General features: G+C 35.0%; 2 protein-coding genes across 5 annotated transcripts in view; one reads left to right on the forward strand and one right to left on the reverse strand.

Moving 5' to 3' along the window:
* Positions 1 to 15587, reverse strand: part of LOC111051782 (calcium uniporter protein, mitochondrial) — a 394346-nt gene that overhangs the window by 285686 nt on the left and 93073 nt on the right. The window lies entirely within an intron of this gene.
* Positions 1 to 15587, forward strand: part of LOC111055756 (myb-like protein X) — a 204096-nt gene that overhangs the window by 183535 nt on the left and 4974 nt on the right. For both annotated transcript variants that reach the window (XM_039437431.1, XM_039437432.1), the window contains exons 4-7: positions 3872 to 4280; positions 5529 to 6014; positions 7940 to 8285; positions 11352 to 11672. In XM_039437431.1, coding sequence (XP_039293365.1) covers positions 4039 to 4280; positions 5529 to 6014; positions 7940 to 8285; positions 11352 to 11672 — 1395 coding nt within the window. In that variant the 5' untranslated portion in view covers positions 3872 to 4038. The remainder of the gene's footprint in view (positions 1 to 3871; positions 4281 to 5528; positions 6015 to 7939; positions 8286 to 11351; positions 11673 to 15587) is intronic.

Raw genomic sequence — 15587 nt, forward strand, 5'->3', positions numbered from 1 at the left:
CCAGTCGTTGGAGATAGAGTGCTAGATGTATTGTGTAATGTAGTATAGACAAAAAATGAAATGAGAAATGGATTAGATTAAATTAGATTTCTTTATTTATGTATGTTACAATATTTACCGACTTATACACTAACTAGCCGTCAGGCTCGCTTCGCTCGACATATCCGTCTAGCCAGGGGGCCCCGCCCCCTGGACCCCAGACTGGATCGTCCAAGAAAGATATCAGCAGGCTCGCTTCGCTCGCCTGCATTTTTCATTTGAGCATTTTTATCATATGTTAGGACAATCCAGTCGGGGGTCCAGACTAAACGTCTCGCTAAACGGATATGGCGAGCGAAGCGAGCCTGACGGCTAGTAATATAATATTCCCAGGATTGAAGTAGCAGTGCCCAATCAATTTTTCCGCGATAAATGCATTTAAATCTTCAACTTGGTGCCAACCTAACAAAGTCAACTCAACTTAATGCCAACCTGACAAAATTATTAATTTAGTTGCCAGGTAACAACTGTTTCGAAGAGATACTCTATCTAGATTATAGTTCTATAGTAACATATGATATGGGAATTTCAATTATAATTAAGAGATTGGGAGAAGAAGAATATACATGCTAAAAGACGAACTTTAAATCCTTAAAAACAACCCTTAGAGTTAAAATATTGCCTAAAGATTTCTTAGTGCGCCTCTAAAGGGCCAACTGAACATACCTACCAAATTTGAACGTTTTTGTTCCGGTAGATTTTTAGTTATGCGAGTGAGTGAGTGAGTGAGTGAGTCAGTCAGTCAGTCAGTCAGTGAGTGAGTGCCATTTCGCTTTTATATATATATATATATATATATAGATTTACATTGAATGACGATAATGCTAGTTATTTTACGAATTTCACAAAGTGTAAACAATTAATCAATGAGAATAAATATAGAAATGCAATTAGAATACCGATAATATAATAATGTGATGTAACTTCATAAATCGGCGGTGTTTCAACTAATAATTGTCGATTTTCTGAAAATATCCTTCCCATTAACACATGACCGGGGAATATAGAGAGAAAGATGGAGTGTGTGAAATCAAGAGATGGAGTGAGTGAAGTCTCGGCCAATGGCAGCTGAGCTGAGCCTTCATTGGTCAACAGCCGATGGCCAATCGTAGGGCTTCACCCACACTATAGTGAGGTCCACGTTAGGCTAGGCCACTACCTCCGTAAACAAAGCCGTAGTGCATTCGTGTGACGTCAGCACAGGTAGGCCTGCAACACCAATACAAACACTAGCAGATATAGATCAGCTGAGATCAACGAATTTTTATTGGTGTGGGAGCCCTACCTCTGCTTACGTCACACGAATGCACTACGGCTTTGTTTACGGAGGTAGTGGCTGCTAGGCGCACACCGGTTAGTCAAGACATGACAAGACATGATCAGACACGTTTAGTCACAATACTTCACATAGTTGCTTATGACGCAACTCACACTGATTAGTCATTGCAATTAGACATGTCTTCATAAGCAACTATGTGAAGTATTGTGACTAAACGTGTCTGTTCATGTCTTGTCTTGTCTTGACTGACTGGTGTGCGTCTAGCCTTATAATGTTAGTGTTTGCTTAAAATTTGGGTTGTAATCCTTGTCTATAATTTGACAAAGCAGATAGGTGCTATCCTTTTCTAACTCCGTCGATTCCCTAATAAGTGGGGGAGTGTGAGAGAGATAGAGATTGATTGATTGACTGATTGAGCACTTCATTTATGTAGATTACAATATATACTGGCTTATACACTTATATACAATAGCTTACAATACAGCAAAATTATAGATGAATTCACATAATATAGACTAAGAAAATAATCATTGAACTGTATATGATATGAAAAAGCAATTTGTAATATAATAACTATAGATAATAATAATATTGTTATGCATCTACATAAATTGGCGGAGCTTTGGACATATCAATGTCCATTCTTCCGAAAGAATATTAAAATTATCCTCCCCAGTGAGAGAGATTGATTGATTGAGTACTTTATTTATGTAGATTACAATATATTATACTGTCTTATACACTTATATACAATAGCTTACAATACAGCAAAATTATAGATGAATTTACATAATATAGACTAAGAAAATAATTATTGAACTGTATATGATATGAAAAAGTAATTTGTAAAATAATAACTATAGATAATTATATTGTTATGCATCTACATAAATTGGCGGAGCTTTGGACATATCAATGTCCATTTTCTTCGGAAAGAATATTAAAAATATCCTCCCCAGTGAGAGAGAGAGAGAGAGAGAGAGAGAGAGAGAGTGAGAGAGAGAGAGATGCAAGTCAACTAGAAGTGGGTAGCAGACTAAGCTCTGGAAACAGCATCATTTCCGTCTTTAGTTAAACTCATTTCAAATTGTCAGCATTCCTTACATATAGCAGTGTAGAGTAGCTGGATTGAAGGGCTTACAAAGTTTTGTCTGTTTTCCAGTCGCCGTGTGTTAAGCCCATGCTTAAACCCTGCAGCCATGTCGATGAAACCCCACTCATCAAAAGTCACACATCCAAGTTACACAGTCAACTCTCAAATGGCAAATGGATAGAACCTTCAGGTTGCCTCAATCACTAAAAGGGTTCCAGGTTTCGATTGCTCAATTCAAAATTACTTCTGACCTAGTTTCGATTGTTACAGAGAAGGTAGAAGGAGAAGAAGAAGGAGAAGAAGAAGAAGAACAAGAACAAGAAGAAGAAGAAGAAGAATAAGAAGAAGAAGAAGTAGGAGAAGAAGAAGAAGAAGAAGTAGGAGAAGAAGAGGAATAAGTTACATAGGTTACATAGCTAAAATATTCTATATTAGTGAAGTCGTATTGAAGACGTTTTAATCAGTTTCAACAACTATAGGAGACTCATGTTGAATTGGATAGTCTATCGAAAGTACTAGTAGTTCTGTGAACAGTAGACCTCACTCAGTATTCTTCCCCATCCACAAGTACCTGATTGAAACTATAGACCTTATGGAAATACATCAATAGACTGGCTTCTCCACACATCTGTGTAATCACTTGTCAGCTGATTTATGATGAATAATTCTATAGTCTGATTTTCACTCTTATATTGGCGTATGAATGAGGCTCCTTCTTCCTTTTATATTATCCTTGAAATGCAAAATTTCTAAAAACCTTGTGTATACGTCGACGCGCAATTTAAAGAGGAACATACCTGTCAAATTTCATGAAAATCTATTACCGCGTTTCGCCGTAAATGCGCAACATAAAAACATATAAACATTTAAACACTAAGAGAAATGCCAAACCGTCGACTTGAATCTTAGACCTCACTTCGCTCGGTCAAATATTTTATACCAGAAGGTAACCCGTGCTCCGCAAGAGTCTATTTTAACACTTGACGTGATGAAATCTTCGAGAATTTAAAATAGGCCTATAACCATCCTCGGTTAATTAAGAATCTTTATGCAAAATTTCAAGTTAATCAGACCAGCAGTTCAGACGTGATGATGCGTCAAACATAATTTTCCTATCCTGTACGTTCTATAAGCCTTTTCTTTATTTTATTATAGTATAGATTAGAACAGCTAGAGACTATTCACTTGGTTTCAATAACAGCAATTGAAAACTTATGTTGAATTGGATAATCTTTCAAATGTATAAACTTGATAAAATTTATTCTGGTTGCAATAATTAGATGATAATATTGATAATTGAAAGTATTGAAAGTATTTATTGCCAAAATCAAAAGTACATACAAGCAGCAATATCTGTAACCTAGAATTGAAACATAAAAAGCTAAGTACAATATGTGTGTTTATAAATCATTAATCCTAACTCATCAATTAATTATCATTAACTCTAATTATTGTTTCAGACGCAGACTGATAACGAAGACGAAACACAAACCATAAAGAAACTAACCGTCAACACAGAAATCGAAATCTCCGAAGTTCTAGAAGAAAGAGAAGAAGAATACGAACTACACAAAAACAAGAACTGAACAACAATGAAGAAGGAATAGCTAAAGAAGAACAACATCAAATGCAAGAGAGAGAAGAAGAAATCCGAAAACCGAGAGTAATAGAAGATAGATTGGTACAGAAGAATGGTATAGAGGAGAAGGATGAAGAGAGAGAGGAACAGCAGGAGGAGTTGGGAAAGAAAGAAACAGTGATAATGACGAATGGAAGTAGAAAAGTAAATCAGGAGAAAGCACCTATCTTGGGAAGTCGGTATGATAAGGTATATAGGCGGAAGGAGCGACCATTTGGAGCTACTTATAGGTAAGTTCAGAATTCCAGTAAATTGTACATTTTTTAATTCAATATAATGAAGTAAACTGTATAAAATATTTTCTGCTTTGTCGAATGATATACAAGGATAACAACACCAAAGTTAATCAAATACTGCCATTATAACGTGGACCCTACTATAGTGTGGATGAAGCCCTACGATTGGCTACCAACTGTTGACCAATGAAGGCTCAGCTCAGCTGCCATTGGCCGAGACGACATCACTCACTCTATCTCTTGATATCTCACTCCTTCTTTCACTCCCAGTCGTGTGTTATAGGAAGCATATTATTTTATATCATTTTCAGAGAATCGACCATTATTTGTTGAAACACCGCCGATTTATAATATTAAATTACAATGATGGAGGATTTTATCAGAAATTGAAGTTTAACAAACTACTATAATATAATTCAGTAAATTAATCACAATATTATATTATCGTTATTTTCAAATTGCGTTTAATCTCTATTCTCATTAATTGTGCCCATACTTTGTGAAATTCGTTAAATAATTATTATCAACACTGCCATTTCATGTGAATTAGTTTTTGTCATAGTCATTCAATCTCAGCTGATTTCCATGCATGAAATCAAGCCGCTAAACAGCTGTTTGCAGAACAAAAAAAATATTATTCTCATTACAGCATACTCTACTGTAATGTAAACATATATGTTTCCATTAAAGTCGAGTATGTTTCCTAGTTCCGAGATAGGATCAGCAAAATTGCTACAAAGAAACCACCTTCAGCATTCAAGGTGGAAGTTTTGTCAACTTCCACAAAATTCCTGATTCAGAATTTGTAAACTAGATTATGTTTATAGAATGCATGTAATAACTTCAGCACAAGCAGGTAATGCTCTCAATTATTCTCCTTCAGATTATTATGACAAAAAATAGTGTACGTTACTTGGACGTGAATGTCTTGCAGTGCTCGAACGAAATTCTAGTCTCGGCTGGCGCCTCGACTAGAAACATCATTCTCGTCTGCAAAAGGCCCCTTTCCGCTCTCCTTCCCCTTCATGTTGCTCCCCTTCCCGTCCATGTGACGTAAAATACTATTATAAGCCAGTATAATATATTGTAACATATATTATAACGAACTCTTATCTAATCTTAGCACAATGCGGTATAGCACAATGTAAACTTATTTATTCTCTCCCTATCATTTTGATGATATACTCATTGTATGAATGAAAAAAATGGATTACAATCTAATCTAATCTCCCTCTATTTTAGACGCAGAGAACAGCAACAAAAAGAGAAACTGAAACAGAAGTTCGAAGACTACGGCCACAGACAGCAGTCCAAAGACGTGAACGGTGATAAAGAGGAGGAAGAAGAAGGAGGAGACGAAAATGAAGAGAAACAAAAAGCAGTGGAAGAAATACAGAAAATCCACGAGACTATCACCCCCAACTCGACTATCAACTCCAACACTTCTAGCTCGACTATCACCTCCAGTTCTTCTCCAAATCTAGGTCTACCTCCCCAGGAGACCACATACTATGAGGACGAATACTGTTATGAGCCTGAGAAGAAGTTATCAACGTCGAAAACCGTACTGAGAACAAGGAGCATGATAAACCTGGATGCCGAAGAAGGGAAACCGTTTGTCAGGAAGACGTTGTCTGATTTGTTGGTAGCAGACTGTAAACACACGACCGATAGTAACCCAGCAATTAATGGAAATAATCGTATGAGTAATGGGGATGCTAAGTTTAGGTAAGAATTTTTTTTTTAACAAAAAAAAAAATTTTTTGCCAATAAAGATTTTAAGATTTGAAAGATCATTAATGAAAGAGCCTTTTGTGCAACAGGCACTTAACCTATTCCGGACTGTGTGTTACATTATTTATTTATTCATATACAAATACAATCCAGATAAAAACAACAGGCATTTGCCCAAAACTTTTCTAAACCTTAATTTGGAATACACAGTCCAGAGGATATGTAAAAATGATACTGTAACTTAATTCACACACTATTTTGAGAAAATGAATCTACTACAATTATTTTGAATTTATCAGATTGATTAATTTTGTAACCGGTGGAGGTATTTTTAACCCTACACCACACCTGAGATCATTTCTGTAACCGGTGACATATTTGTCTCTATTTAGTTTAATCTTCCAAAATATGAAATATATAAGAATACATGTGGTTCAATAGTCATTCTTGCAGACTATACCACCGCTGGCCACCAATGTAAACGGAGGGGGGTTGTTTTTTCTTTTCTATAATATTGGCTAAAGTTTACTGCTATCAAATCATCTACCGGTATTTGAATCCTTAATTGGTTGGGAGCTCTTAGTGGATTCGTTCATTCAATTATCATTGTAAACTATTCTAGCAACTATAGTAACTACGAGCCAGGAATTTCAATGAAAAATACTTATAAAATTCAACTCCAGGTTTATTGAACTCATTAACGAATCAATAGAAATCATGTCAAATTTTCCAACAGAGTTACTCAGTAACTGATTCAGAAAAAGAAGGTATATTCAATTAATTCAATCTATACATTTTTGGAACCTGCTAACTTGCTGCATTTGAATTTGGGCCTCGGTAATTCTATGAAATTAAATTATGAGCTTAATAAGAAAAACAACAAAAGTTCGGCACTCACCATTTTAACAATATTCATACTTGGACTCTTCAGAAACACTCACATACGCTTCAATAAAACTCACTATACCTGATTCTACTCCTACTAACTCTATAAAATTTGGTTTCCTATTCAACTAGATAAAAATTACTGATAACTGAAAACATAACAATTTCGATAAAATTTAGACCATAATTCCATTTACAGCTAGCCTATAAGAGATGCACCATACTTTACTAGTGCAAACTTTGATTCAAAATGTATGCAACTTGACTCTTGAAGGTAAAATCCAATCTTCAAATGGGACAATGATATTAAAAAAGTTATCAGCCAACGTAGAATGTATTAAACAACTAAATAGAAAAGTATGATGAGAGAGAAAAATGAAAAGTAAGAAGAAAAATTTGAGATTAATTAAATTTTTTACTTCTCAATTAAATACTTTTGAGGTATTAGAACTTGAATTCATTTAAACTAATCTTCAAGTTTTCAAAATCGCTCATTTAACTCAAACGATAAAGCAACTTGAATTCAAGTAAACTGGACAAATGTAAACACAGCTTTAGTGTGAAAACGGGCATCGACTGTTTAGTGAAAGATGGTGTTGTATGGATATTTATTTATTTATACGTGGATAAAATAACAAATCATATAAATATGATTGGGAAGGAACAACAGGCTTGGCCCAAAACTATTCCATTCCCAAATTTTGATTACATGTCCAAAAAATAGGTTATGGGTTAATATAAATAGGTTATGAACTTCTGTAAGAAGTTCAAGCTCAACTTTCGTCCAAAAATGAATATGAGATGCAAATTTTAAATTTAGAAAAATTAAAACACCAAATTATAGTTAAATATTACACTTAATTATCACTGCACATTGTAATAATTAAGTTATTTTATGAATTTTGAAGCCAAAAATACACACAAATTCTCACTAAGAACAGCTGTTATGATAACTGATAACTAGAAATTGTCGAATATTATCATTATAATATCAAAATACCGAACTAACAGCCTCTTATTTTTGTTATATCCAGGTACCTGAACGCTTTCAACAGCCGTAGCACAACCAACATCAGCACACTACCGCCTTCGCGCACCCCCCAGTCACGCGGCCCCCTAGGCACCAGACAAATGTCCACGTCCACCTTCAGCCTGAGACCCCAAGGTGGCAACCAATCAGATTGCGAGGAAGGAGAAGAGGAGGGAGAGAACGACAAGGAGGAACTACGACGGAAACTGCGTCATCTGCTGACCAATGATCGACTGGTCATAAAGGAAGGAAGACGCAATATGGACACTGCCACACTGAGGAGATGTTTCTACCATCCGGTCAGGGTCAACAGGGAACTCATTGATGAGGAGTTGCCTGATCCTGACCAGGTAAACATGAATTAAATTTCAAAAGTATCTAAAAAATTTTGAATTTGTTGTTAATTATCATTAAGAACTGACTTGGGCCCTTTCATCACATGAGCTAAAAATCTGGTTTGGCGCACTCACACAACTTTCCTTGCCGTTATGAAAATTCATCACCTGACGCTAGTGTTCCCGCGCATCTCAAGTCTACTATTCAAAGATTTGAGCCAGCTGGTGACAGGGCAATAACGCTGGAGACACACATGAGGTCTGCTATCTCTTCATAGTGAATGATTTAATAGAATCAACAATAATTTGCAATTGAAGAATCACATTTTCTCGAATTTAAAGCTTATTTTCAATTTTAGGTGAAAATGTTACTGAACATTAATTGTAGAGATTTTCATGCTCAATCTACTCCACTTGATTTTTTTCGTTTCAATTGTATCTGAAGCCTGATAATTGGGAACCTATCTGCATTGATGGGGCGAAGCTCCTGAACTTTTTACAGATATGGGACTTGTGGCAGTTGATAGACCTTATTGATGAGTATTTTAGGTATGAATTTGATCAAAATCGTTGGAGCCGTTTCCGAGAAAATCACGAAAAACCCTGTTTTTGACAACATTCTCGCCATTTTAGCCGCCATTTTGAATTGCATTTGATCGAAATTGTTCGTGTCGGATCCTTATAGTGAAAGGACCTTAAGTTCCAAATTTCAAGTCATTCCGTTTATTGGGAGATGAGATATTGTGTACACAGACGCACATACACTCATACACACACACACACACACACACACACACACACACACACACACACACACATACAGACCAATACCCAAAAACCAGTTTGTTGGACTCAGGGGACCTTGAAACGTATAGAAATTTAGAAATTGGGGTACCTTAATTTTTTTCGGAAAGCAATACTTTCCTTACCTATGGTAATATGGCAAGGAAAGTAAATTCAGCTAATCTTATCAACTTGGGGCCGTATATTCATTAAAATAATTTGAGTTCACACTGTAAGTGCCGTTTGTACAGTGCTAGTTTAAACTATTCATAGAAATAGAAAAAAAAATAAAAATCTTAGTACCCTTTCTGAAATATTTAATCACAACATGTTTCGGACATTGATTAAACAATTTATTTATTTATTTACTTCATATCACTTGAAAATGGCATCAATGTCCGAAACATGTTGTGATTAAATATTTCAAAAAGGATACTAAGATTTTTATTTTTCTTTCTATTTCTATAAAAGTAGCCCTATATAGAAAAGAGATAAACTATTCATCTTAAACTGGATTGAATCTATGTCAGGTATCATTTGTTATAATGTAATTCATCTTGAGTTTAAGCCATCAACTGATTGAATTCAGTTAAAGGTTTCACTGTGCAAACGACCCTTAAGCAGTGTTTACACCAAAGCAATCAACAAAATGTTCATTTCTCCATCCTTAGAGATTCTATTGGAATAAACATAACTTATCATACACATGATGTGCATATGTGTTTGTCAAGTTCCGTTCAATCTAATAGAATCTATAAGGATGGAGAAATGAACATTTTGATAATAACTTTGGTGTAAACGTAGCTTAAGGGCCATTTGTGCAGTGAAACCTTTAACTGAATTCAATCAGTTAACGGCTTAAACTCAAGATGAATTACATTATAAACATTTCGTTAATAACTTTGGTGTAAACGCAGCTTTAGAGTACACATTTGAATAACCGTAACGTCAAACCATACAACAAAGCGTTCTCAACTGTCATTGTCATTTTTCATGTTGTATCGGTTATTGTGAAGACATCGATTCGAAAGTCAGCTTTTGACTTATAACAATCGATCAGAACATGGAATCATTCCGATTAAGATCATAATGATTATCCAGATCCTGTAGCAAGTTTGTCAACTGATGACTTTGAATTCTGAAAATTTCTTCCTCTTATTCTTCTTTCCAGGATTAGGCATACTCACCTGTTCCTGTCTCAAAGGATATAACTATTAATCTTATCTTCTTTTAGGTCTGCCAATATCCCTTCTATCATAGAGTCTATATTTCATGACAGCGTTTGGAATTCTAGTATCTGGAATTCTAAAACTTTCTTATGACGATGAACTTGTCCCTCTTTTCACATGCTTTGATTAGAAAACTCCTGCTTTATTAGAAGACGAGATTATATTAGAGACTTATTTCGATAAAGAGAGACTACTCACTACCTCCGTAAACAAAGCCATAGTGCATTCTGGTGACGTCAACACAGGTAGGGCTCCTACACCAATAAAAACACTAGCTGATATAGATCAGCTGAAATCGAACAATCTCCCTAAAGAGCTTCTTCCTTGAAGGAAGTTCACTGAACACAGAGATTCTTCAAGAATGAGAGAGTTGCAACGTATCAACAACAATGGAAAGAACTTGTTGAACGAATGTCAGCTGTGTTGTGCTAAAGGACAAGCGACGTAACTCCAAAAAGCTCCATAAACCAAACCCAACAGCAATTGTGTATCTTTTCGGATGCAACACGTTGCATCAGAGAAGATACAAAAGATCAACCGTTGCTTATGGAAAGATACATTAAAGGTCCTTGTGTATATTTTCGAATAGAACACGTTGCTTTTGAAAAGATACAAAAGAGTGCTGATAGAACGTAACTCCAAAAAGCTCCTTGAGTATCTTTTCAGAAGCAACACGTTGATTTTGAGAAGATACAAAAGAGCATCACTGTTGATTATGGAAAGATACATTAAAGCTCCTTGTGTATCTTTTCGAATGGAACACGTTGCTTTAGAGAAGATACAAAAGATCATCCGTTGCTTATGGAAAGATACATTAAAGGTCCTTGTGTATCTTTTCGGATGCAACACGTTGCTTTTGAGAAGATACGAAAGAGCATCTCTGTTGACTAGAGAAAGATACATTTTCAAAAATGTTGGATGTTTTTGAACGGGCAGTATTGTAGTCTAGTGGCCCTACGCCGATAGGCAAAGCTACAGGACCGTAATGAATCGACGATCAGAGGATATGAATTATTTCTCAGATATTTTATTATAATTTGAAAATTAATATTTCACTCTCAATTTGCAGGTGAAACTAGCCCGTGACAAATTCGAACGGGTGCTGAAGATTCGCGGCCCTGACGCGCCCCGCTCCGCCACACTGCCTCTCAGCCGCACCGCCTCCGACAAGCGTCCCACCCCCGAGATACGGGTGCCACCGCCCCAACCGCCTCCACATCCCACCGTCCCCAAGTGGACCGACACTGGCAGCCTCTCGTCGGGGGTGTCTTCGGGGGCCGAGGATAGTAGCAGCTCCTGTGGAGGGGATGACGACATGCACCAGGTGTCGTCGGAGATCATGAATCGGATCCGAGCGTGTGGCACGACTGTCACTTATTACGGCGGCAAGGTTGGTATTACTGAGTTTCAGATACAATATTTTTGTAGAAAATGATAAAATAATACTATATCGAATATTCACTATGATATCGATAGATAGGTTTGTGATTTTCTATTCAAATTTTTCAAGTAAGTGTAATATTTCTAAAGTTTTTCATTCATTCTGATACATTCTGTGATTCATTTAAAGTATTATGTCAATCTTCAAAATTCAAAATCTTCAAATATTATTCCTGGATCAAAAATCGAGTAAAGAAGCAGTGTGTGATATCATAACCTCAAACTTTGGACAACATTAATTTTCTATCGAAATTTTTGGAGAGAAATAGTACAGGCTCAGCCTATTTTTTCCTCCAATGTCATAATTATGTTATGATTGTAGTATTTTGCACAATAAAAAAAATTTATATCCAAACAATCAATATTGATCTAGTAGTATAAACTTTAGAAAATTAAAACTCATGAAGTGAAATTTTTCAGTGATGAAACTACAGGAACCCCAATATGAACTTGAGTTTTCATATGTAAGAAAATGATATTGAGTAATACGGCAAAGCAGAAAATCCTGAAGGCTCTCTCTGCTAATGGAAGCCATGAAAATAAAGAAATAAATACTGATCTAGCATGGTCCACGTGGCTAAAGTGTACGTCCAGTGCCAAAATACCTGTCATCAAATTTTTGGTTGGGATCGATTTAGTATGATATTTTGAGTGCAAAAATTAAACGGCAGTCACTATTGTTTTTAAAATAATCTAAGTAGCTTAGGTTAGAATAGTTTTGGTTAGGAAAGCTTAAGTTAGGAAAAGCTTTGAGTTTGAAAACTTAGATTAGGAATATCATAATTTGATGATTTCGATAATCAAAATGGCAGCTACTTATAGGTTGAATGCATGTAAAATTGTGCTACTTTGAACTTGGCCTATTTAAAAAACAATAGTGACCGCCGTTTAATTTTTATGCTCAAAATAACATACTAAATCGATCCCAACCAAAAATTTGATGACAGGTATTTTGGCACTGGACGTACACTTACACCGGCCCACATTGTAATGGCAGTATTTGATCAAGTAGTATAATAGCAGTTGGTACAAAAATGTCACCATCAGTAGCTCATCAATTAGAATAATATTGTTTATCATGTAATTTTGAATTCCACGCCTACAATTTAAAAAGCAGTAGTACCAAAATAGATTACAAAGTACCTATATAAAATCATCAATGGCTCATGAGCTCATGAATAATATTGTTTATCATGTAGTTTCAAAATTTTTTTTTTTTTTTTTTTTTTAAGATTACGTCCTAAAGACTCCAGTCATGGAGTATAAGACAAGTCATGTTATTACATAATAATTCTAACACTAAGTAGTTCAACCTAGTTTAGGTTTGAAAGGAATTCTTGTACACTATAAAAAGCTTATCAACTAAATATTTTTTCATTTGTTTTTTGAAAATCTTCAAATCATCATTACTTTTCAAGATTTGAGGTAGCTTGTTATAAAATTTCCTACCAATATAATCTGGTTTTTGTTCAAATAACCTACTATTGTGACCCATTATATGATAATCTGCTCTGTTTCGCGTATTATACTCATGAACATCTGAATTCTGGATCACACCACTCGTTTTCACATGCATTACAACTTCATATACATACAAAGATGGCACAGTTAATAGACCAAGCTTTTTAAATAAAGGCCTACAAGAGTCTAACCTATTCACTTTCTCTATACATCTGAGTGCCTTCTTTTGAATCTTAAACACTCTGTCCATATTTTGTTGAGATGAATTACCCCATACTAAAATAGCATACCTAATATGAGATAGTATAAGTCCATGGTAAGCAGTTAACAGTAGTTTTTTATCATTCAGCCTAGCAAGCTGCCGCAGGACAAATACCCCAGATGATATCTTATTACATATCCTCTCAATGTAAGGATGCCATGTTAATTTCCTGTCCAATAAAATTCCCAAGAATGCTACTTTCTCTTCTTGGTCTAATTCATTTTCCTCTACAAACACATTTATTTCTCTATCCTCTACTGAATTATATTTACTTTTGAATTGTAGGAATTGACATTTCTTACTATTTATTGTTAATTGCCTTTGCTTCAAGAATTGGACAATTGACTGTACTCCAGTAAAAGCATTTATTTCTAGACTATCTAATAAATAATTGTTAAAGATAAGCGATGTGTCATCAGCAAACAACAGAGCTCTGTGATCTTTTAACTCTTTTGGTAATTGGTTCACATACAACAGAAACAGTAAGGGACCCAGAATTGAGCCTTGAGGTACTCCAGCCTGGACCTCCAGTTTTTGAGATTTAATTTTTACTATTTCATTCCCATCCACCTTGGTAAGCTCAACACACTGGTTTCTACCTATGAGATATGATTCAAACCATTTTAGTTCTATACCATTCACACCTACAGTTTTTAGTATTTCCAATAATATTCTATGGTTCACACAATCAAAAGCTTTGGATAAATCAAGAAATATTGCGGCTGCCTTCTCACCTGAATCTATTATATCTATTAGTCTTTCAACAAGGGATACTATTGCAGTCTTAGTAGATTTCCCTTTCTGGAACCCATGCTGTTCATCACATATGAAATTAATTTCTTCCAGGTGCATCAATACCTATTTAAAACTACTCTTTCAAAAATTTTACTTATTACATTTAGAATACTAATGGGTCTATAATTTTCAACTCTTTCAGAATCACCGCTCTTGAAAATTGGCAAAATTTTTCCTTGTTTCAGATCATCAGGGAAAATACCCTGCTCTAGTGAAGTATTAAGGAGATGCAATAAAGGGTCCAGTAATTCATTTTCACATTCTTTTAAAATTTTGCTTGAGACCCCATCCAATCCTACTGTTTTTTTGTTATTCAAATTTTTTATTATTCTTGACAACTCATCTCTTGATAATGGATGAAATTTAAATACCTTTTCAATTGGCTCAGCATTTAATGTAGTTGTATTATAAGTATTAGTGTTCAGTGACTTTTGGAGATTATATGCAACCTGTTGATAATATTTATTGAAAAAGTTACAAATGTCTATACTATCATCCATATAATTTCCATGTTCATCGATTATCCTAGGGACATTAGTAACTGTATCTTTTTGAGCTGCTCTCCTATTTCTATTAATTACCTCCCAAACAGCAGAGTTAAAATTGGTACTAGTTGTTAATATTTCAGCTGTTTTCTTACACTTAGCTTTCCTCACTTCTTTTGCATAGTTTTTCTTTAGACATTTGTATTTGACTTCACTCGGAACATCCCTCACTAATTTAAATTCCTCATAAGCTTCCCTAACAATATTTCTTTGAGTAAGAATATCTTCAGTTATCCATTCATCTACTTTGTTTAATTTACTTTTTACTTTGACTTTTTTTATCGGACAGCATACACTAATGTGAAATCTTAGAGTATCAATGAATTGCTTATATTTGTAATTTAGGTTACAACTGTTATAAACACTACTCCAATTTTCTTGAAGCAGTTCCTGCTTCAAACAATTTATATTTCCTAGCTCATATTGCTGAATTTCTTTCACAAAAGTTTTTTTTCTGCTTGGATTCTGGCCCTGCAACTTAACATCTAAAATTTGATAGTTATGATCTGATAGATCTGAGCTACCTAACCTGACATTACAACCTTCTATATTTGTGAGGATATTATCAATAATTGTCTGTGAAGTTCGAGTTACTCTTGTATATTCGTGGACCTTAATTTCTAAATTATTCATATTAATAATATCTCTAATATCCTCTGTCATTTTATCCTGCCTGGCAAAATCGGTATTGAAATCTCCTACTACTATAACATTTGTGAAACGAGCGGTTGTAATTTCCAAAAGTGTATGGAGCAGCTCACAAAATTTTTGCCAGTCTCCATTTGGTGACCTATAGATACCT

This window comes from Nilaparvata lugens, chromosome 11 (assembly GCF_014356525.2).
Source record: "Nilaparvata lugens isolate BPH chromosome 11, ASM1435652v1, whole genome shotgun sequence".
Taxonomy (NCBI): Eukaryota; Metazoa; Arthropoda; class Insecta; order Hemiptera; family Delphacidae; genus Nilaparvata; species Nilaparvata lugens.